The sequence below is a fragment of the Sparus aurata genome, chromosome 2 (genome assembly GCF_900880675.1).
Source record: "Sparus aurata chromosome 2, fSpaAur1.1, whole genome shotgun sequence".
NCBI classification, from domain to species: domain Eukaryota; kingdom Metazoa; phylum Chordata; class Actinopteri; order Spariformes; family Sparidae; genus Sparus; species Sparus aurata.
Genome location: NC_044188.1, coordinates 8,735,325 through 8,758,168, shown reverse-complemented (window position 1 = coordinate 8,758,168; position 22,844 = coordinate 8,735,325). Strand labels below are relative to the sequence as shown.

The window sequence follows — 22,844 nt, the reverse complement described above, 5'->3', positions numbered from 1 at the left end:
AAAGGACGGCTCCTCAAGGACAAGACATGAATGATAAAAGGGCCGTGGTGAATGTGAGGCGAGTGATGTATGGTAACCGCCCAACCAAAGTGCCTGTGAAGGGAGCTCAGACGAACTGTACCTGTGACTGCCACACTTCGCCCAAGGTGACTCCGGCTGCAACTTTGACAACTTTCTGTTTGCCTCCCAACATATTCAGCTTGTGCAGTATGAAAATTCCAAAACGCATCACTTTTCTTCTGAGGATAGAAATGCGCTCTCACTTTTCCGTCTACTGGGAAAGAGCGTTTTGTTTGCCTCTCGACGGGGAGCGTCTTTTTCGAGGGGGAAAGGTTTTTGTTTTATGCCATCTTGTTTGGTGCACTGGTGAGATGGGAATGAAAGCCATTAAATAGTCTTAGTTAGGGAAAAAGGGGGAATGCGGGGCTCCGTCGCCATACCCCGCCTGTGTGTCACCCCGTCACCTCTATGCCGAGGGGGCCTCGTTTTTTGTGAGGAGTCCAGCACATTTGAAAAGGGGGACACAGCGTGTCGCCTACAGGATCCCCCGTCCTGCCGCAAGCACAGAAGCATCATAAGAAAAGCTGGAACGTCCACAAACTCCTTTTGAATATTAAAAGGAGAATTATCGGAGATAAAAAGGCCGGGAAGATGAGAGACGGTCTCGCCATTGAGTGATTCGATGGCGAGATGGAGAGGGGAGTGAACTCCACCACGCACATTGTATACAGAGTTGCCCTCATTAAGATCCCATCGTACTCTGGGGGGAAACATTGTCACTGGATTTAGGAGACCGGCCAAGACTGCAGGGGTTTATGTATTTGGCAGATCTCACGGGTAGCAGCATGAAGGACTCTTGGTGGGAAGTAAAGCGATGTTTGCAGTTTTTATCTGTTTTTGAACATTTTCAAGAGGCTCTTTGGATTGGATTTATTGATTTTTTTATCACTCGCAACTTTTAAAGGAATAGTCTGCAGCCGCTGAACTAGCAAGTTTGTGCGGTGGTTGTACGCACGTCTGCTGGCACTTGTGCCGTCCACACACGTCCACCATGCAGATTGCGTGTTTGCTGGTGGTGCTGTTTGCCATGCTGGTCATGCTGGGAGTTCCCAAAGACCATCAAGGTCCACACAGGGCCCATCGCAACGGCGGGTCACAGAAGTCTCACTGGTGCAGACGGCTGCCTAATAATTTTGGACCTCTGGAGCAAAACCACCCGGCTCTGGGCCACTCCCACAACAAACCACACAAATGTAAAAGCGTCTCTCACAGTAAGTACAAAAAAGTGCTATGTTACATAACTGTCATTGAAAAAAAAATAATGACTCATCAACTCTTTGACGGCATGAAAAGCAGTTCTGGTTTTCTTCAGTGGTTGTTAAAGCATTAAAGCCTTGGAGCGCTTTGCAGTCCAGGATGGGGAGTTTGATCCTTTTGTACCTTGTGTATTCTTGGCTCTGGTGTAAAAAGCTCTCCGCTGTCTCAGCTGCCATCACAGCCCTGACAATATGTCATCTTCTCAGCCACTGCTGGCCTGATCAAGGTTGCAAGGGAGGGGAAAGAGAGAGGACAGAGAGTCTCGCTGTTCGTGGAGCTCAGTCGTCCTAACTTGCTGTGGGATTTTTTTTCTTTTTTGACAACCACAGAAGACGGGTGAAACCAAAACTGAATACAAAATGCTTTGATTCGACATTAAACTATGGGCAGGAATCAAAGACTACCTTAAATATGCGCATACCTGGTTAGGATGGGGTGTTTTTTTGTTTTTTTTAGATTTAACAGCACAATAAAACCATAACAATCTCTTTCACGTTGCGCATTCCTCTCCTATCATCCTATTATTCGCAGGCAATCAATGTGAGAAAAGGAGAGATGAAAGCACTACGAGTCTGTTTTGTGTGACACTGATTTTATTTTTGCTTTTTTTTTTTATCCTTTGCTTGTGCTGCATCAAAAAAAAAAAAAAAAAAGTGAAAAGCTTTAACATCCTCTTGTAGCAATCAGCTCTCCCAGATTCCCTCCTTTTTCCTGGTGGGTCCAACAGAGGACTTTTGCTGATAATTGCCTCTGTGTTACAATTCCCTTCTGCTGGCTAGAGGTAATTTTACTATTCAATTGGTGGTATTCAGCTGAACAGCCACTTTAAAAGATCCGGGGCTATAAAAGCTTTCAGGGGGGAAAAAAAAGTGGGGGGGCACATGAGGATCAAGTGGGAATGGAGTGTGTAAAAACTGTAATATAATGCACACACGGATGGATGAGAAGTAAAAACATGCTCGGAGTTGATAGACAGCATTCAGCATCATGAGAGATCCAGTAGAATACCGTAACGTCTTAAACGGCTAAATGGGTCGATTGACGCGTATCACCGTTCCCAAACAACGCGACTGTTGAGCTCACCACCGGACCTTCATCACACAGCCGCTGTTTGTTTTGGTTTAGGCAAGGAAGCTGCTGGATTGAGTTCAGGAAAACATCGTGGTTTGGGTGAAAGTCACTGTGTTACTTCTGTAACTCTACCTCCTTTAGCTATTAAGTATAAAGCTCATTCTTCATACTACGTTTCCTCACTTCCTCCTTTCCAGCTGTAATTCTTACCGCAGCCGCTGGAGGTCACCGCCGTAAACATGGGTCGTAATCAGCTGCTTTCATTTCCGAAGAGGACAGGCTCCTTAAAATAGATTAGGTTTGAGCAGGGTGGCTGTTGATTGACAGCAGCGTTTCTGATGAGCAGCATCTCTTGTAACCACTCATCTGATTGTTGATGAACTTGAGAATGATCAGATTTTAAGAGGCGGGGCCTGCAAGACATGATTTGTGACATCACACAAAGTTTGGAAGCCGATCCTGGTCCAGTGTTCAGCAAGTGTGATATGGAAACCAGTGCACATACCCACACTGAGAATGGACCTCACAGTGAGACAGGAGACATCTTGTGTCCAGCAGCTAAACTTGTGACAAAACGTTTCACTACCCGTTCAAATATTCTGGAATTTTGTAAAGAGGGAGAAAGAGTAGGCGCCATTTTGAGGAATTTAATGTCGGAATTATGATGTTTTTCTGCAGGTTGTAGATTGTTTTAATATACTTTAATGCATGTAAAGAGGCATTAATGTTGTGGCGGTCCTGTTGACAAAGATACGCTTGAGGGCCGTTCATGCTCTGTTTATTTGATGCACTAAAACATTAATCCTTTCCATCTAATAAAGGGAAACTACAGAAATACATGTGCACAAGCTTGAATTTTTTTTTTTTTTTATATACTTGTGATGTATTGTTTTGATCATTGCACCTCCATTCAGCACATATGAGTTGACTCACTGGTTGACTGAGAGTTAAATATGGTGTTTATTCTCACTTCAGCCTACAAAATGAAGTCATCACACAAGTATTTAGAACATGACGGACTCTGAAACCCTCGGGGCCTGATGACTGATCTGTCAGCAGCCACTCCTTAGCTTGAAAACACCATATACACTTACCCCTGGTGAAAACAGGCTTTTTTTAAATATGTATATCAGATTAATTCCGGCAGGCTTCACTGGAGGGCGCTGTTGGGTTACAAATCTTCAGCGGCTCCGCACACAGAGCGCAGCTGTGGACGCACGGAGGCCGTTCAGCTGTTCTTTCTACTCATTCACGTCTCCTCTCTTCACGTTTCAGATGTTTTTTAACGCACGGTGATAAATTAATCTTAAAAAGAGCTCCTCTGTGCTGCTGCTGTTGTTGTTGTTGTTTGTCTGTGACTCAGAAGTTCAAAGAAGCAGCGCTCCTATAGGCTACATTAGATCACAGCCGCTGCAGAGGAACCAGGAATAACAGATGAGAAACACATTTTTTTATGGTGTGTTGGTCCCAAGTTGATGTCACACTGGGGAAGTTGTTAAACTGGGAACACGGATCAGCAGATTTGAATCAACACCGTGAACTCACAGCGCACTGATGAGCCTTAACTGCAGTTCAGTGACACGTTATTATATAACATAAACATGTTTGTGCAGTTTAAATGTTTCTATCCTGTGATACCTTTCAGATGGATGTAATACTAAAATAAAATAAAAAAAACATCATGTTATAGCTGATCTAGTTCTGAATATTGAATTATTAATAGTCTGTGGAAAAACCACAGGAGACAAAACACAAAGCTTCAAGTATTTTAGAGCCATTATATAATAACCGTTCAGATCCAAAACCACACTGTCAAGTCCCTTCTGGGCTATCATCTGAACGGGCTGATGATTTGTTTTTAAGTCATGAACCGCAGAGAGAATAAAATAAAATAAAATGAAATAAAAAAAAAACAACATGTCCTGATAGTTTTATAAGCTTCCTCTTATTGTTGGACGGAACTTAAAGAAAACACAGCGGGCTGCCAGTGTGCGCCGTGCGGCTGCGCTGCTCACTGGGATCCAGGCGGGAAGAGGTTAAATTTCTTCTCTGGGAAACATTGTCGGGTCTGTGGAGGGGGTTAGAAAGGCGCATACCAAATTGACTAGGAACTCCGCTTTTTTTTTTTTTTTTTTTTTTTCCTTGAATGAAATGCTGTGAATATGAATCCGCGTGTCCCTCCTCGCGTCTGAGCTGTGTTTTTCGGGGGGTCTTGCGACGCGCACCAGGATCCTGCAGGCAAAAGAGGAGAAACTCGGAGTAGGGGGGGGAGAGAGAGAGAGAGAGAGAGAGAGAGAGAGAGAGAGCGAGAAAAAAAAAGTGATGGAAAAGTTGCACTGATCTGCTGTCCGAGAGATCCGCTTGATGAGGGAGGACAGGACTAACTCGCAAAGTTTCCGATCTCAAGTGACAGATTCAAGAATCGGGGACTGAGATAATGTGAGTGCGGGGACAGAGCCTCTCACAGCGCGGACTGCACAGACCGCTCGCCATTATTTTAACTCACTTTTCGCTCAACTTTCAGTCTCAGTGGATTTAATATTTTGTCCTCTTTTTTTTCTTTTTCTTTTTTTTTTGGCACAAAGGAACTAAATGATTTGAATGAGATCGGCTGAGCGGTCCGAGCGCACGGCTGCAGCGGGATGAATTCAAAGAAAGGATAGAGCTCTTCCACTTCTTCCCTTTCCACACATGCCATCATTCAGTCCGGCTCAACTACTGGAACAGAGCATGTGTTGAGATTTCGTGCTGCGTGGAGCTGTTTCTTTTTGTTTGTTTGTGTGTTTTTTTCCCCTCTCATCTGTTGGAGCCTTCTTCTTCTTCTTCTCCTTCATCATCCTCCAATAAGAAGCCAAAACAAGCTCTTGATAAACTGCTCCTGGACTCTTCTGATATTTGGCTCTCTTCTTCTTTTTTTTTTTTTTTTTTTGGTGACTCACAAAACCTTCAAAAAGAAAATCTGGGTGTTAAATTTTTTTTCAAACTCTGGATTTTAAAGGTTTCTTTTGGCAGTTTTGACATGAAGGAGCGGATGCCTGAGCTGCTTTCTGAATAATTTGGATTACTCAAGAACATTTCTCATAAGAGAGGCGTTGAATTATGTCTCCAACTTCTATTGGATTTGTATTTCTGTTAGGAATTCTCCATGTGTGCTCAGGTAAGAGAGTCACCATTATTCAGAAGTCATCTTTTTTTTTTCTCAGTGTGGATTTTTAGTTTGGGGTTTCGACAAGTTGAATTTGCTGCAGGCCTTACAGCACATGAAGAACTCAACAGCTTCATTGAAAATCATTCATTTGAATTACTAAAATGTTGGCTTTTAATAAATGATATGCCTTCCTTGCTGCAGGGCGCACAAGACACAAACTTTTTCTTGTTTTAAATCAGGGATTTTTGAGGTAGTTCGAGGCCTCGGTCTGATGTTTGTTCGAGGCTCATCTCTGGTGCATTTTTTTTTTTTTTTTTAGCTTTCGAAGACAACTTTCAGATCCACAACTGACATTTTCCTCCCCTTGTGACCAGAACCGCTCTTGGTAAAAGGGTGAACCCTAACTTTAAAGAGCTGAGCGCACATAAAGTCACACATGAAGTGCTGAAGCCATGTGGGGATGTGTGTGTGGGGAGAGCAGCTATCATCCTTCACGCAGACAGCAGAGCCCCTATGGAGAACATGTTTTCATGTGTGTCGCCCCTCTGCTCACGGGTGACTGTTTTTGCTGAGCGCAACATTTTGTATTATGTTCTTAAAATGCAGAGACTTCCCTCGCGACGTCTTTTCTTCAGTGACTGTTTCAATTCGGCTTGTGTGGAGCTACAGCAGCCTGGTTTTTCAGTTGTCTTTGTCTGCTGGTGGTTGCTCGCATTGTTCCTCTTCTTTTTTTTTTTTATCTTACACATTATTCCTCCTCACCCATCACATGGATGTCTCTATAGAACTCCTGGACCATTATAGCTGGGGTTTTCCAGGTCAGTTGCTTCTGAGTTATGAGGAAGCAAATGCCTGGGACCCCATTATAGGACATGAGGGAAAGAGCACCCTGAATGGGAGCTAGTGGAGCGTTTTACACAAAGACTTGTACGAAACCTGTAAAAGGAACAAAATAGAACTGTTTCAGACAAGGGTTTATACGCTATTTAATGTATCTTTATGACACCCCAAACAAAGCTAAAGGACCAGGATAAAAACAGGGACCTGCAAGCTCTCAGTGTTGTCGTTTTCGAGTTGAAGTCTGAAAAGCTATTCAGGGTTTTCCTGTCTAAACTCTCGATTTGTTACCACATGTCCCGAAACGTGAAGTCTGTGTGCATGAGTACGAATGTCCAGGATCTCAATCACGCTCAAACTGAAAGGTCTTTATTCTCTGTCCGTCGGCCGTCCAGCTCTTGAGTCGCTGTCTCTCTACAGAATTCCATCATCCACATTCAAATTTCAGTTGGCTTCCCGATTGGCTTCCTGAATCGGGTCTTTGTTTTCTGCACGGAGGCAGGGATGTGGTGGCCGGCGATGCTTGAAAGCCTGTGACACCGCAGTCGTTTGAGGAAACGCTGTAGCACCTAAACAGGAAGTGGGGTCAGAGGTGAGCGTTTTATAGCTAGGTGGTGGCTTCATCTGCTCAGACCCTCGGCCCCCAGAACCTGAGCCCGGGCTGAGCTGAGCTGCTAATGGTCCCGGCCTGTGTGAAAGACCGTCAGACACCAGGGTTTCCAATTACGCCTAGCTGTGTGGATGTCTGGGGATGTTTTCTGGGGAGAGGCGTGGGATACAGGCCCGCTAATAGAGATGGACTGGACAGCAGATACTCAAAGGGTTGGTCTTGGATTAGACGCTGGTGTCAGGAAAATTGGATTACACGCCACTTGCCAGGAAAAGATTTCATATTTGCTGCTAATTGGTGGGTTAACAACTTCATTGGGGAGTAGGCGAGGTATCAGATCTCTTAAGTAAACTCTTGATGATGGTTAGTAACATCTCTCCGTGGCTCGTATCAAGAGAATCCTCACATTGCTGGCCTGGCTGTGAGAGAGTATTTGTGTTGTTGATCGTATGTGTGAAAAAGAGGGAGAGGGATGAGGCGACCTTTGCCCCCAGTCAAACACATGGTGACTTGCTTATTGCTGCCTTGCCCCGTCTGAAGGTTGTAAATTGATACCTCCATCTATCATGTCTCACCCTGTTATCAGGCGATCTGTCCTCCTGCTGCACACTAAATGGCTGTTATCTGTCCTCCAAGTGCTCATCAGACCTTATACCCACCTCAGAGGTTGCATTCAGATGAGGGCAAGAGGAGGCCACGCCGCTCACGCTCTCCGGATTACTTCGACCAGATAGGAAGCGATATATGGCGACAGGCGTGATCTCATTTCATGGCAATTATCGTCGAGTGCGCATCCGTGTGTTGCGAACTCTGTTTTTTGGGTGATTGTATCCAAGCGCAGCGAGTGCGAGTATCTGGTGCTGATAAAAACCGTGGGGTGTGGGAGCGCTGGCCCAGTAATCAGCCCCAGCCCCTGCAGCACCGAGCCATTGAGGTCTTGACAAATTGACTCGTAAGTGCTGATAAATTGCAGAGCCCCTCCACCTCCTACATCACGGCGATATGACAGCACACAGCAGGCTGCAGGGCCAATTAATGACCGCAGACCACAGGTGAGACCCATCTCTGTCTCCTGTCTTTGTACCTTTTCACGAGGCCTGAAAACATACTCATTAGAGCCGGCCTCTTACCGTCTCGCGCAGTCACCCGGTTCTGTGGAATAGTCAGGTTATATTCCAAAAGTGGTGTTGTTTTCCAGAGCCCACCCCTCCGGCGTCTTGAGAGTCACGTCACGTAAGAGGGTCAGGTGCGCCGTGTCGCCTCTCTGCCTGGAAAATCTTGCACCTGTTCGAGGTGACGGCACCCATAAAGCCATATCTCTATAACTTCCACTAATACACATTAATCTGATCCTAATCCAAATCAAGCAGGGTTTTACACCCTAAGATCCAGGATTAGGCAGACTTTGGCTTAGTGAAACCACATGGAGGAATGTGGGAGGGCAGCCCGTGTCCTCTTCCTCTTCACGAGAACTCTAACTAAGTCATTAATGACGGACTGTATAAACATTTCAGAGCAGTTTGTTTGAGGGCAGGTAATTAGGCGGGGACTCCTAATGATCTGCTTTGCCCTGACTGCTCTTCCTTTAATGACCTAAGAGCGCTACTTAATTGGATTAATTAAGAAATCCATCTGACGTCGATAGTTTGTAATTCGCCGGGGCTGCAGCTTGACTGATATGCGTGTCTGAGCGGAGAATCAGAGGATTTAGACAATTTTCATAAAACTGAGGATACATCCCGATGCCCTCCGCGTCACCCCTTGCGGTGTTTCAAATTCCTCAGGAGTTAACTGTCTCACCACGCCTCCGTTTAGACAGCCAGGAGACTTACGCTCATCGCTTGCTGATAATGTTGTGATGACTTATTTAGCGGGTGACACATTGTCTGTCAACTTGTCCGTCAGCATAAGCGCTGGAAAACATATAGTCAGACAGAGTTAAGCCATCTACACTAAGAATACTGCGGAACGTAGCTCCGTATAAGCTTTTTAGTCTGGAGCTGGCTGATACTAGAAAGCAGCAGGCGTGTCGAGGATATTGCACTCCTGGGTCAGTCGGTGTAGTGAATGCATCTTGCTCTGACAGTTGACGTCGAGGACAAACATTCCCCATTGCCAGCCTGTGCTCAAGTTTATAAATGGGGTGTCCTTATAGGTTGAAAGGTGTTGTCTAGTTCGTGTCCCGCGGTGCGCGTAGAATTCCCGCAGCTTTGCTTCGCGTTATGAAAAATGCAACAAAAAAGTGTGTATTGCAGGGCGCAGCGATGAGCGAGCAAATTACATAACGCTCATCCAGATTCGATTCGACACTCTGAATGCGTGTTTACTTGATCTGGCGTCGCCGTGGATTAGTTTCCCCATGACTCCACTAATATACATGTGAAGGGGAAGACGGAGAGGTGGGGAGTGTGTTTGTGTGTGTGTGGGGTGGCGAAAGGGGGCTTAAGGAATCTCTTCATCCTCTTACCCATCCCCCGCGCTTTTTTTTTTTGTTTTGGCCCAATTTTTATTTTTTTTTAAGACTTGCCTTTTTTGTGGCTGGTCAGCACCGAAGCCTTTTCTTAAATAAAGCAGGCCGACATGCAGAAAAAAGCCTGTGGGGACGGGGAGTCCGCATTGTGTCGCCTTAACGGGGCGATTGAAAGGCATGGAGGAGGGGGAAGAGAATGGTTCGCGAGGGACGGAGGGTGTGTGAGGAGTGGAGAGTGGTATTGGGGGTGGGAGTGCGGCTACACAAAGGCAACCCTGGGGTGTGGAAGAGGGGGGGATGGAGGGAGGACGAAGGAGTCAAACATACCATGATACACCAGCTCTGGGAATTCTCTTGATCTGGCTCTCCGTGCTCACATAGCGTATTCCTTCTGGTCCCTCATGGCACAGAATGTGCTGATTAGTGGGATAGTGGTAGGAAAACTGTGAAGCAAGGACGCCGGTGTTGTGTTTTTTTTTTTTTGGTCTTCTTTTAAAGGTGGACATCTGGGGAGAGGTGAGGTTGATTTTAAAAAGTGCTGAGTAAACAAATGATCCCGGTACAAAGGCGTCAGTGTGGCATTGAGGGTTCGGTTTTGGTGGGGAACGGCCAACGCGCAGCGTCTAAATTCTGCATACTCAGGAACTCCCAGAAGGCTTGCCCCGAGCCCGCTATGGTGGTGGAGAAGCCGTGCTACCGTGGGGCGCTCTGCCTTGTGCATTTTAAAAAGGCCTCGGACCTCCCTCCCTTTCATTTTCTCCACTGGGGAGACTGAGAGGTGGCATTGAGGACAGCCTTTCCCCAGTATCCTTCTTTTCTTCCTCACTCCCTGAGCTCAGGCCTCCTCCCAGCCTCCTGCGACCATTCTATTACCCTCACATTGCAAGGCCTGGATACACTTTTGAAATGCTAAACCGCTCTTTCGTTATAACTGACAGGGGAAAATACCATTAAAGGAGGCTGAGAGGAATAGATTAAATTAGCAGTTAAAAGAGAAACTGCTAATTAGTTGATTAATGTCTCCAGTTCCTCCCCCTCTCAGCTATACTGCCGAGTTAAGATTCCCTCCGTTGACAAGCTTCTCCCTCCCAATCAAACACAAGTTCCTGTTTATTTTAGATCTCGAGAACTGTTTTGAAATTGATGCATTGGGAGATTTGTGTTCAGCAGCCACTCTCATCCCGAGCTGCATCAGCAACTTTATGTTCTCCTGAGGGCTAATTCTGTCACACAAAGACAGTGATAAAAGTAGGAGGGGTGCGTTCTATTTAAGAGGAAGTGCTGGAAAACATAATTAATGAGAAGGTGACCTTGAAATCCACTATTATAGGACTGCTTTCGCAGCCGCTCCCACCATTCAGCTGTAACCATGGTGAGGAGGATTCAAATAACTGGGTGAATTTCCAGCGTGTAAATACACAGTCGCTCTGAGTTGGGAGATTAACTCTAATCCAGATCTATTATCAGGCTTACCCACTTTCTGCAAATTGGTGCCATTTTTTTCTTAAACCTGATGTCACCATTGAAATGAGCACAATAATCCCGAGCACTTTTATTTTCTCCGCTGCTGATAAAGTGTGTAGTGCCACTTTCTCTCTCTCCCTCTGAGCTGGAACACTGCTTTTGACTTAAAGTGAACACCTCTTGTTTTCCACCTTTTCAAGAAGCTTTTAAACTATACTTTTCAATTTCAAAGGACTCGCGGAGCTGTTTATCACTCCTCTCTTTCACCGTTTCGTTCACCCTCCCACTGTACAGTCGTCACCCTCTCTCCCTCCCTATTCAATGGGAGCTCTAATTGAATAACAATCACAGTCACCATGTGAGAGACAGGTTCTTCAGGCTCAAGGCACAAGATTGCTTTCCGCATTTGGCCGCACGTCTGTCACCAAGTCTTAATCGGGAAGCTCCGTAGGTTTACGGCCTCACCTCCATTTCCCTACATGCACTTGGTTTCGGTAATCTCACCTTTTTTGGCTCGGGAGACTTTGTAGCAGAATGTTTGAAGGTGCTCTGTGATTAATGCTGTAACACTTGACTGCTGTGATTCTTTTCTGACATTCAGTGATGACAGCCGGTGTTTATCCTTCACTCATAATGTTCCCATTCAGAGCATGCTATTCACTTCCTCCTCCACCTCTGCTTAATGCTTTAATGAAAATGAAGAGCACACACATATTTGGTTTTCTTTTCCTGGTCCAAATTATTCAAAGCGTTTTTTTGGTTTTTTTTACCCTTTGACTTTGATTGAGCTGAGCTTATGCCTCCTTTCTCACATGGCCTTTATATTTGCACTTCTGCTCTTACTCGTCTCTTTGTAGTTCAGACAGGGAGAGTGCACCCTTCATGATAGATACAAAAAAGCATAAATTATGGATTTCAAACCATATGAAGCATCCGCTGCCTGACTGCTGATCACTTTTATAAAGGGGCTTTGAGGGAAAATCGACGTAATGCAGTGTCAGTGGAAAGTAGAAGACGTGTCCTCAGGCTGGTTATTTCCGCTCACAAAACAGTCTGAAATGCTGTTGGTGATAGGGATATTTCGTCTCTTGCATTTGTCATCACAGCTGTCTTGCACATATCTGATTTCCCCCTCCTCCCTCCTCACCCCTCCCCCGCCGCCGACTCTGAAGGAAGACAGGTTTTCTTTTTATTCAGATGTCTGACAGTAGTTCCAGTGTCAGGTGTATAAAACTGACAGATGGGAATTAAGGACCGGGGATACACCGGTGATCAAGTCATTTTCAGTTACGACACGGAAAGAAAACACAATTTGTTAGATACACCGTGTACCTGGACAGTTGGTGTGTGTTTAAGGGGGGGAGGACTTGGTAAGTGGGTGCTGGAAAGCCGACAGGCCAGTGAGCAGTTGTCTGCAGAAGGAAATTTAATTTTAATGCCAGACTGGGCACAATCTCCCCTCTGTGGACGTCTAGAAAAAGGCTTGCTGGCAGCCCTCGCCCCTTCATTAATTTTGACCAAATATTTACTGTGCATCACATGGCATGCCTTACATCCCGCTCTCGTTTTTTCCAGGCCAGGTTTGAACAGTTTGGGGCAATTTGTGTTCCATTTAGCTGGACCCGGGCCATGCCCCACTCAGCAGGCCCGTGCTGGTGTCTCTGGGATCTTGCCACATGAGAAACTGGCTCCACTGAGTCTTATTCTACGCTATGCCTCTGGGAGCCACGTTTCACTTTAATAATACCTTGCATCCACAGGCACAGCGTATGAACCGCCGTCACATATGTGCACGCACATGCACAAGCTTTCACACATTGACAGTCCGATGCTATGTGCTCCGTGCTTACCCTTTTAACCTAAAGGGTACCCGGTGGGAAATGTGCCAAGTTTCTGCACTCAGACATTACCGCTGTACCCTCGTCTGAATGCTGTAACTGAAATTCCCTTTCAACACCCAGCTGTCTGAGATTTGCTTTAGAATGTGTTTGGCCGAACATTTAGAATAGCCTACATAAGGTCATCGGCTCTGCTCTCAGGGACTGTAATATAACACCGGTCCAACAGTGGGCCCGTATCAGCCGCTGCCATCAACTAAATAACATTTAAAAAGCATTAGGTGCTTTTTGGCCGTGCCTGCCTCGATTCACTTTGGCATCTCTTCAGAGCTGTTCTTTTTCTTGGCAGCAGGCCCAAATGCCATACTCCCCGTGGCTGGACTGTGCCAGCTGAGTGTGCTGCTGGTCCTTCTTCAGCCCCTCCCCTGCCTTTCCAACTCCCTGCCACCTATCCCACTCCCCTCATGGGTCGCTCACAGGAAGGGAAACTGCAGCCAGTGCAGAGTGACCTTGGGAAGAGCAGACCCCCGCACCATATTGTTATGGAGGAAAAACTGAGCAGACAGCAGATTTTGAATTAAATTAAGCACTTTGCGTACATTAACCCCACAGTGGTGTTTTTTAATCCTCTGCGGTCGTTGCATCATATAATATGCGTCAGAGTCTAACCTTCCCTTCCCGTGTTAAAGGCATGTTTAGCTGTTTGTTTTTCAAACTACTACACAAGTCGTATTGCTGAAATCTAATTTATTAATCTCTTGAGGATTTCAAGTCTAGCAGCTCATGGAGGAAGAAGTCAGCAGTGAAACACCCGCTGTCCCCTGTTGGGAAATAAATGTACCAGCATATTCAATTACCCTTGCTTCTCCTATCCTGCTGTTGCAGGCTGCTTTGATGTATCACTGAGAATGCGATGGTCAAACCTCATTAAAAACAGGCAATGCTGGAAAACAAAAACAAGAAGTAATTGCCCACTCACGCTCCCCTGTGCTTCTGTTTTCCACAATCCCCCCCATGCTGTAAACCTTAACTGTGCTGCATACGGATGCTTCTTAATAGAGGGTCTGAGCCTGGCATATGCTAATTACCGCTCTTTCCCCGGGATCTCTGCTACGCTGAAGGAGACATCCTCGACACCGGCATAAGAGTTCTTTCAGGCCGTGTTTTTCTTCTTCTAGGTCATCCCTGTGAATAAGCAGGGTCAACCTGAGGGAGCCTGCGAGTCTGCTCAAAGTCACACACAGACACGCACACTGTGAATAGATTGATAGATAGGTACCAGACAGACTGACATGCACACATGAAGACAGGCCCGAATCTTTGCTCGCGTCCAGCCTGCTCTGTTCAGCCCATCTGCCTGCGTGGTCTCCAGAGCCAATTTGACAGGCAGCTTCCTAACAAGCGCTCCAGTCTTTTCCACTACAGATTTCCTCCTTGTCTCAGGGAATGGATATAATAAAGCATAGGAACTGTGTTTATCCTGCAGGAATGAATTCTGCCCTCATGGCCTTCTGCAGAGTTTGACAGCTTTTATTTGTGTCTAATGACGCTCGCTGGAGCAGCTTGGCATCAGGAGGAGCTACAACTCATCCACAATTGTGTCCCCTGGGTTCTGTTGAAAATTCATTATTGTATAGTATATGTTTCCCTTGTCATGTCTTTTCACAGTTGCTCCCTGTTTATATGTTGCTGAGAATTTATGTGACTATGTACTATAGTACTTATGTACTATGGATATTTAAATTGTGAGAGGAAAGCCATTCATCTTGAACTTTCATCCATGAGGGGAAAAAAGAGTTTTTAAAGACAAATGACACAAAGATTTCCTTGTCCTCGTCAGTTGATTTAATGGGTGTTTCACAAGTATCAGCACTCCTTTATCAGACTTGCGATCACGCCTGGTGTTTTCCAAATGTGTCAGGCCCAATTGGGAAAAGCCTGGAGCAGAAGTGGAGATACTGCTCCTATTGTCATAGCTCCAGATGGGGGGCCCCCAGAGCAGGATGGTCCCCAGCCTCCCGAAGGAATGCTCCGCTGGGGCTGTCTCAGGGAGAGCCGGGGATGTGTTCCCCAGCTGACAGAGCCACGAGCCGGGCCTGGCGCTCCGGGCCGAGGAGAGCCTTTGTTGGATCGCATCCTGATGAGCAACTGTGATTATATCAGAGCCCTGGAGCCGCTGTTGTTAACCTGTGGCCCTGAGCAAAGCAGGGAGTGCTGCTTGTTTATGGCGTCGTCAGCAGATTTGACGCTCCTTTATTGTTTATGACAAATGAGTATCAGGAGGATCAAAGGCAACAACAGTGGTAACGTAACGCTGATGGATCTGAATAGTTTATTAGTCTCTGTGTAAAAACTGTTGTAAACTGGAGCAGGTCTTGTGATTTCTATTGTTCAGAACTGAATGAATTCTGATTGAATAAGAGTTGCCACAGTCTGATGATTTTTTTTTTTCTCTCAATGATTACTTCCTTAACCTTGCTCAGTGTCTTGGCTCTAACTATAACAAAGGAGCTTTGTGTCATGTTTGCATTGCAGTCAGCAGAAGCCATATACCGCTCAAATATCAATAGCGGCGTTGTAATCGTCTGTGAGCGTGTGGACTTAGTTTCTATAACAGCAAATACAGATAAACAATCAAACAGCGTCGTGTTGGGTTGCAGTGTTGTGCGCTTACTCTCAGATGGCGTGTTTCGGATTTGCTTTGATTTAAAGAAATAAAGCGCCAAATTGGACGGTGGTACTATTTTTTTGGAAGTCGATATCCGTTCTCAAGTGCTGCTGTAGTATCAGCGAGGTAACCGTACCCCGCTCTGTTTGGTAAGCGGAGACAAAGAGATGAGGAAAGAAAGAGGCCATAAAGATATCCATCATCCCCCCTACTCCGACTCCCCACCTCTGGGTCCCCGCACACACTCACACGCAGGGCTCTAATCCTGCCTCTTAGGACTGTAAGCGATAGCCTTGTGTAACATTAAAAACAGGTCTGATCTGATGCAACTGGCAAAGTCATTCATGCGCCGCATTCCAGGGTGGGATCCTGATGTGGAAGCGGTACGAGATTCAGTTTCGCTTTCCTGTTAGTGTCATCTGATCAGCAGGAGAACGCTACCTTGCCTTTTCTCTGCGCTTCCGTCTCTCCCTTCTGCTTCCCCGCCTTATCTCTGCCCCCTCTCTCCGTTATCTTCTCTAATTCAACAGAAAAGGGTGCCTTTTCTTTGGCTTTCAGTCATTTATTGGCCCGGCACAGTCCCGAGCGGGCGTGTCTCCAGTCTCCGCCTGGCTACCCACGAGGGACACGCCCTCTGCTCTTATCTCTGCCATAAATCCCTCTTAAGTCCCCTAATCACAGATTAATGGCACTGTAGATAGGGAGTGCCCTACTGTGCTTGCTCTTCCTTATCACAGACCCATATTCCATATCTCTTCCTTTGCTCAGCTGGACATCTGATACGGGCCGTGATGATATGGCCCGGGCTCCTGCGACACCTCTCAATTATAGCATCTGTCTTTATGAGATCCCGCGACCTTGAGCATCTTTATGGGGGAAATTAAACTTTACCACGCTATTGTTCAAAGAGTCACGTGCAGTGCAACCCAGGCCGGCGGCGTTTGTTTTATGGCAAGATTTGAACTGAATGACCAAGCATTGTGGAGGTGTTTTTTATCATTCAGGGAAGTGGACACACTATCCTCTCTCCCTACATCAGGGGACAAAAGAGACAACATCTAAATGGCCTCGCTGCCCCTCTCCCCTGTGAGTTCTCTGGGGTAAAGGGCAGGTGCCTGGCTCCTTTCCTGCTTCTCAAACTTTGCCAAGATATGAGCCATGGAAAAGAGCCATGAGAGACAGCGGCACATTTATTTATCTTTGAGGGAACGCACTGGACCTGAACTTATTACTTCAGCTAGGTGATTGTTTTTGCCTGTTTTTTGGCCTGCCTTTCTGCTTCTTTCCAGCTGTATGCAGAGAGTGATTAGTAATGAAACTGTCGTAAACCCGATGTTGCCTGTGGGGGTACATGAGCTCTTAATTGTAAAGGGCAACCATGCTGAGTTTAAGGAATGACCTGGCCTCTGATAGAGCTGACCCTGTCAAGCTTTTTCTTGTCCCGAGGCTGCTCAGCGTCTAGGGTTTTCCGGTCCAGGGTCATCATCTATGCTTTCAGTCAGAGCAGTTGGATCGATTGCATTCTACCAGCTTTGCAGCACCACAAATAAGATGTTATTGCATTGTCTTGGCCATTTACAGGAAACGATCTCAGTGAAATTCTTCCATTAGTAACTCTGGGAGTTATTATGTAATTAGACATAATTAATTGTTCAGCTCTTGTCAATAGTATTGGGAAGTGAGGCTGCCGAGGGGGCTGTACGACCCCATAAAAATCTGCATTATTAAAACCATAAGTTAAAGGTCCAGTGTGTAGGATTTACAGGTATTGACAGTGGCTCAAGGGAGGGCCTTGCACATTTTTTACCCGTTTAGTAGCCACTAAACGTAGAAGGGGAGGGTGAGATGAGGGGTGTTCAGTTGGTTGCAGTCTGCAAACATTACCATCAGATGCTACTAAATGCTAGTAATAACATCTATATCTAATAACTCTTTGATATAAATCACCCTCGCTATTTCAATTTATACAATCGCCATGAATGTTGTCCAGTGATGACAAAGTTTCTACTCTCCCCAAATCCGACTGACTTCCACAGCCCTGGTTGATAGTTTGCCCCAGTTTAGTCTGGGGGAAGTATGAGTGCCCTGCTCAGTAGGTCAAATTATGTTCCAATATATTTGCATGATAGGCAGCCGCCTGTATCTCATGCATATAATTTTTTTTTTATCAGATTAAGGAAGCCGGCTTATCTCGTCGAATATGGATTCACAATACATCTACTCATGTTGCAAGGTGAAAATCTAGTTTTGCCCCCGAGACACAGATGAATCAATATGAAGCTGGTAGCCAAAATGTTAATATCCAATGTATGCCTGGTGATCTTATGGACAGCTGAATGACCTTGGATTCTTGAGAACCATCACAAATCTCGTGACGCTGCCAAGTCTGTTAATGATTGGAGGATGGAGGGAGCCTGGATACCAGAGTGGGCAAATACCCCGGAGGTCTTTATGATTCCTAGGATGCATACAGACACTGTGCGGGTCAGTGTCTGGGTCTGGACCCTTGTGGTGGCTGTATGGATGGGTCTGAGGCGTTGCTTGTTGTTGCTATTGGGCCCTCATGGTTTTGTTGTTCATTACTGAGATTGCTTTTAGCAGCGAGAGAAAAGTCACAGAGAATTGTAGGTTTTTTTAATTACCTCCACAGCAAGCAAAGGCTCCCTGAAGCAGAGTTTAACGTTGTGTGTGTGTGTGTGCGTGCGTGCGTGCATGTGTGTGTGTGCGTGTGTGCAACTAAATGAAAAGAAAGAAACACAGAGAGCTCCAGCAAGTGAGAGAGTTAAGGGAGAAGGAGAATCTTGCCTGAGGCTCCAATCGATCAGATCCCTGCAGTAGAAGTCCCAGCTTCCCTTTGGTGAGGCTGTGTATTGCATTAGCTCATCTCACATTTTCTGTCTGGAAGCAAAGAAGGGGGGAAGCGGGGGATAGAAAATAGGAGAGAGGGCGGTTGAAAGCAGCAGAGGAGAAGGAAGGGCAGCGCTTTGAAATAAAGGGAGGGAGGGCTGGACGACTCAAACCGGAGCAAGAGAGAGAGACGCCGAACTGCTCGGTTCAGGAGTGAAGTGCGCACTCCGCTCTTGCTTCTGTCTCAGATTCGGTCCTCAGTGCGTGCTGTAGGGACGGAGTGAGGTTAGATTGTTGGCCATCTCCTAATGGCATGCACCTGTAGAGGGGGAAGCAGGGAGTGTTTGTGCCATGACAGAATAATCCTTTACGCTGCTTGTGTCTTTCTCCCCTGGTGAGGGGTAATGGAGCTGAAGTAACCAGGGTCACTCACTGTGTCTGTGGGGATCAGAGCAGCGACACACACACACACACACACGTGTGCACAAGTCATGGTGAATTCAATAAGGAACAAGGAATGCATAACAGCATTGTGTAAATGATACATGCTCTCATCCACTCGCAGCTCCAAACACACACCCTTGCAGGAATCGCGCTTATTAGTGCTCAGTATGAACTGCCAAATATTTATTCACCAGCTTCCCCTGTAACAGGATACTGTACCTCTATATTGTATTCTCACTCTGCTACTTTACCATGCAGATCCAGCGTAATCATCTACAGTAAACAGCCGCTGATCAAACACAGCACTGCCGGCTGCTCAGCTCTCTGCACAGTGGGCTGCATCTAAATAGTTAATGGCTCCCCCATAAAACCCCAAAACTTCAGACCATTCCAAATTAGAGAGGAGCTATCTAAATCAGGAAGGGAACAGGCTGGGCAGATAGCGGCGGAGCTCTTCAAAGTCCTGTTTAATAAAACATATTAGCCTGCCTTGTCTGGTGAAGGGCGGTGGTAGCTGTGGTAGCAGTGGTGCAGGTGCTGGTAATGGGCTTGTGTACACTACTAGCATAGCAAGGTGTGTTAGCTCAGCCTGACTGAAGGGCTGGTCCTTGTTAGCATATGGTCCGCAGGTTCAAAAGCTTGTGATGGGAGCAGGCTGCAAATGGAGGTTAATTAGTCGGTTTAGAAGGCTCCAGTAGCCAAGACGCACAGATACGTATTTTTATGTAAACTTTACTCAGACTAATTCATTCTTGCTAAAGGCTTTTTATGCAGCTCTATTTAATTCTCCATCTGGTACCGTCTGTCTCAGAAATGCTTTAATCTCTGCAGATATCGCTTCTCACCCACAGAATATCAGTAGAGTGACACAGAAAGGAACAAAACAGTTTTAGAATTACAGGGATTTCTGTGAGAGACTTTTCTGTCGCGCTGTTCCCAAATAATTAACCAGCAAATTATTGTCTTTTGTCTTATTGCCCCGAGTGCAGTGTTTTTTAGTTTACTGGCCAATTTTCCATTGCATTGCATCTGTCATATTCCACCATTGTGGAGCTGAACAAGAGGCAATAGCGTGTTGCAGTTATTTTGATAGATATTGCAATCACAATAAGAGTCACAGATTTGGTGAGAATAGTAAATCTTGCATTTCATTCTCACTGAAAAACATTCTTGGTGAGTACTATGTGAAACAAAGTAGTAGAAAACCTTTTGTGGCTCCAGAGGAAGCTGCGTGTAATCTTAGAAATTGCCCCCAGTGACATCACTCAGTTGCTAAGTTGCATTGTGGTTAATGTAGGCACCATGTTTTCAAAAGGAAGAGGAATGTGTGGAATAAAAGAGGCTGGTTCTGCTCTGTATTGATTTTCATCATTTGTTTTTAAACTGTCCATAATGAGTCCAGCATGGTTATAGGCATGCAATGCTACGAGACTGCTTTTATAACCTGGGGCCTGCATTACCCACACTGAAACATAGCCACTTAGTGACATGACTGGAGGAAACTTACCAGATTACATGCCGTTTCCTCTGGAGCCACAAAAGGCTTTCTACCACTATATTCATATATGCAGCAGTGTCTCCCAAGACCTGTAAACACACTTCCATATGTAACGATTGGTGGAGTTACCCTTTAAGACTATCTCATTGGCTATTAGGTCACTTATCCCACTATCATTGTACCATACACACTCACTGCAGTTTGTGACCAGTAGCTGTAGAAAACACATGTGCAGCAAAGGTTGTGTGTTCCCTAAGAAGAGCCTGCACCAAGTCTCAAGGGAAAAACTTGAGACTTGTGTGTTGCATAAGATTAACGTTGGAACAATAGGTGCAGGAGACGTATGTGTGAACCCTTTGATGGAAAAGTCAAGAAGTCTGTCTTCTCATAAACGTTTTTAAAACTTAAAAAGACCCATGATCACGATGCCCTTCATTGGCGCGCTGGATTAATTATATTTAATTGACCGCGCTACACATTTGCATTGAAGTGATTAATCTTTCCACAGAGCTGTCACTCGTTATGCTGACTTTACCTAAAAAGACACAGCGACCACAAGAAGATGCCTCCTCAGCACCAGATTTTCGAGGGGAACGGGGGGGGGGATGGGCGGAGGGCACAGAAACGAGGCAGTGTGGCAAGTTCACGGGATGCTGGGCAAATTAATTGCAGGCCTGTGCCTCCAATTAGAGCCGACTCTCTTTAATTGGTGTTGAATGGGATCCAAAGGCCCTATGCTGGGAGATATGGCGAGTAGAGAAAAACACTCTGTCTTTCTCTCGCACATTCCGCAGACACACACACACACACACACACTTACACAAACTATTGTGTGTAGGCATACAATAAATTTACAACGACCGAGTCCCACCCTTCAGGAATTAACAAGAGGAAGCCAATTTGCATGTAAAGCAGGTTGATAGCCACAGCTGACTGGTCGGAGAGAGCAGTGGTAATGGCCTGAGATAGCACCGGGGTGGTAACCCCCTTGGCACAGCTGTGGGCACTGCTGTTGGGTGCGTATGTAATCTTTGCCCCTGCAGTGCATTTATATCTTATCTTTTATCTTTTCATTTCCTTTCACCTTAAAGGTGTGTCATATGATTGTTTACAGTTACAGCCTTTTCTTTCGGGCTCTTTGATCTGAGAAATGACAGAGTCACGCAGCTGGAGCCGCGCTCAGCTTTACTAAAGGAGCTGCTGCTGTAATTAAAGGCCGTCTTTGCTCACAGATTGGCAGTTTATTTGGTCTTTACTTCTTGCATCTGCTACCTGTTTCTGTACCTTCAAGAACTTGGTTTATAACTTTCGGATTGTATTGTCTGTATGTAAATGTGAGACGTATATCAGTATTTCTTGTGGAGGAGTGAAGACACAAACCTTATGGAGCATCAGTATTCACAAGTCTTTATTGTGTAGTACATTGCTCATCCTCGCAAGTTGAGTATTGTGTTCCTGAAGCGGATCATAAAGCAGAAAAAGGCATGATAGTTTGACATCCTCACCTCACAATCCATACTTAGAACAGGAACTTAAACATTTATGTGGTGAACTCTGAAGAACTGAGTAGCATAATTACCCTGTACAGTAAAGCAAGTTCTTCCGATGACAATGTCCTGACAATTAGGCCCAGGCATCATCTGGAGTTGCCCTGTGCACTCAACAGGAGATTTCTCTGTCAGGCTGGTTCTCACCTCCTGGAAATGCTGTTTGATTAAGGCGAAGGCCGGCGCCTGGGTAGAGGGTGGATGAGGAGGAGGAAGGCTCATTTGCAGTGGTTCCACAAAAGAGGCAATAATATACAAGGCAACAAAAAATAAGTATGAAGCAGCTACAATCACCTCAAAATGGTCACTCATTCCCTGTGAATTCTCCAGACAATGACTCTCGCAGGCCTTAGTGGGCTAATGACTGCACCAAATGATTCTAACATGTGTACTCAAATGAATACTTTAGTCCAGAGTTGAATAAGCTCAAAACAAAACAAAAGATACAAATGTAAACTTTCATTTTTGTAATTTCTTCTCAGGATCCCGTCTGCGCCAAGAGGACACCCCACCCCGAATTGTGGAGCACCCATCTGACCTGATTGTCTCCAAAGGGGAGCCCGCCACGCTCAACTGTAAAGCAGAGGGGCGGCCAACCCCGACAGTGGAATGGTACAAGGATGGAGAGCGGGTGGAAACGGACAGGGACAATCCCCGTTCGCAGCGCATGCTGCTTCCCAGCGGCTCCCTCTTCTTTCTACGCATCGTCCACGGACGACGGAGCAAGCCGGACGAAGGTTCCTACGTCTGTGTTGCCCGCAACTACCTGGGAGAGGCAGTGAGCCACAACGCCTCGCTGGAAGTAGCCAGTAAGTGCAGCATGTCTTCCTATTTCTTCTGCGCCTCTAGTGTGGGTGTGAATGGAAGAGTTTGGGTTAAGATGCAGCTGAATAGCAGGCTCCAGTTTCCTCCACTGTTTCTGTGATCAATGTGTTCAGTGAGTTGGATAATCTCTTAGGAGATGGGCAGGATGTGTTTGGCCCAGCGGTCCCCGTAGGCCTGCAGAGCCTTGGGGGAGAAGTGGCCTGATCATTCCAGGGTGAGTGCTTCTCTAAAGGGCCCTTGGTAGGTGGTCAGGAGCTACA

The 22,844-nt window shown here is 45.9% G+C and overlaps 1 protein-coding gene across 9 annotated transcripts in view; it reads left to right on the top strand.

Annotated features, from left to right (window-relative positions):
- Nucleotides 1–22,844, top strand: part of robo1 (roundabout, axon guidance receptor, homolog 1 (Drosophila)) — a 238,715-nt gene that overhangs the window by 98,845 nt on the left and 117,026 nt on the right. For 7 of the 9 annotated variants that reach the window (XM_030397402.1, XM_030397410.1, XM_030397393.1 and 4 more), the window contains one exon: nucleotides 22,242–22,568. In XM_030397402.1, coding sequence (XP_030253262.1) covers nucleotides 22,242–22,568 — 327 coding nt within the window. Of the gene's footprint in view, nucleotides 1–1,036; nucleotides 1,272–4,535; nucleotides 5,546–22,241; nucleotides 22,569–22,844 lie in introns of those variants that run through there. The other 2 variants (XM_030397388.1, XM_030397426.1) reach the window with 2 other exon arrangements.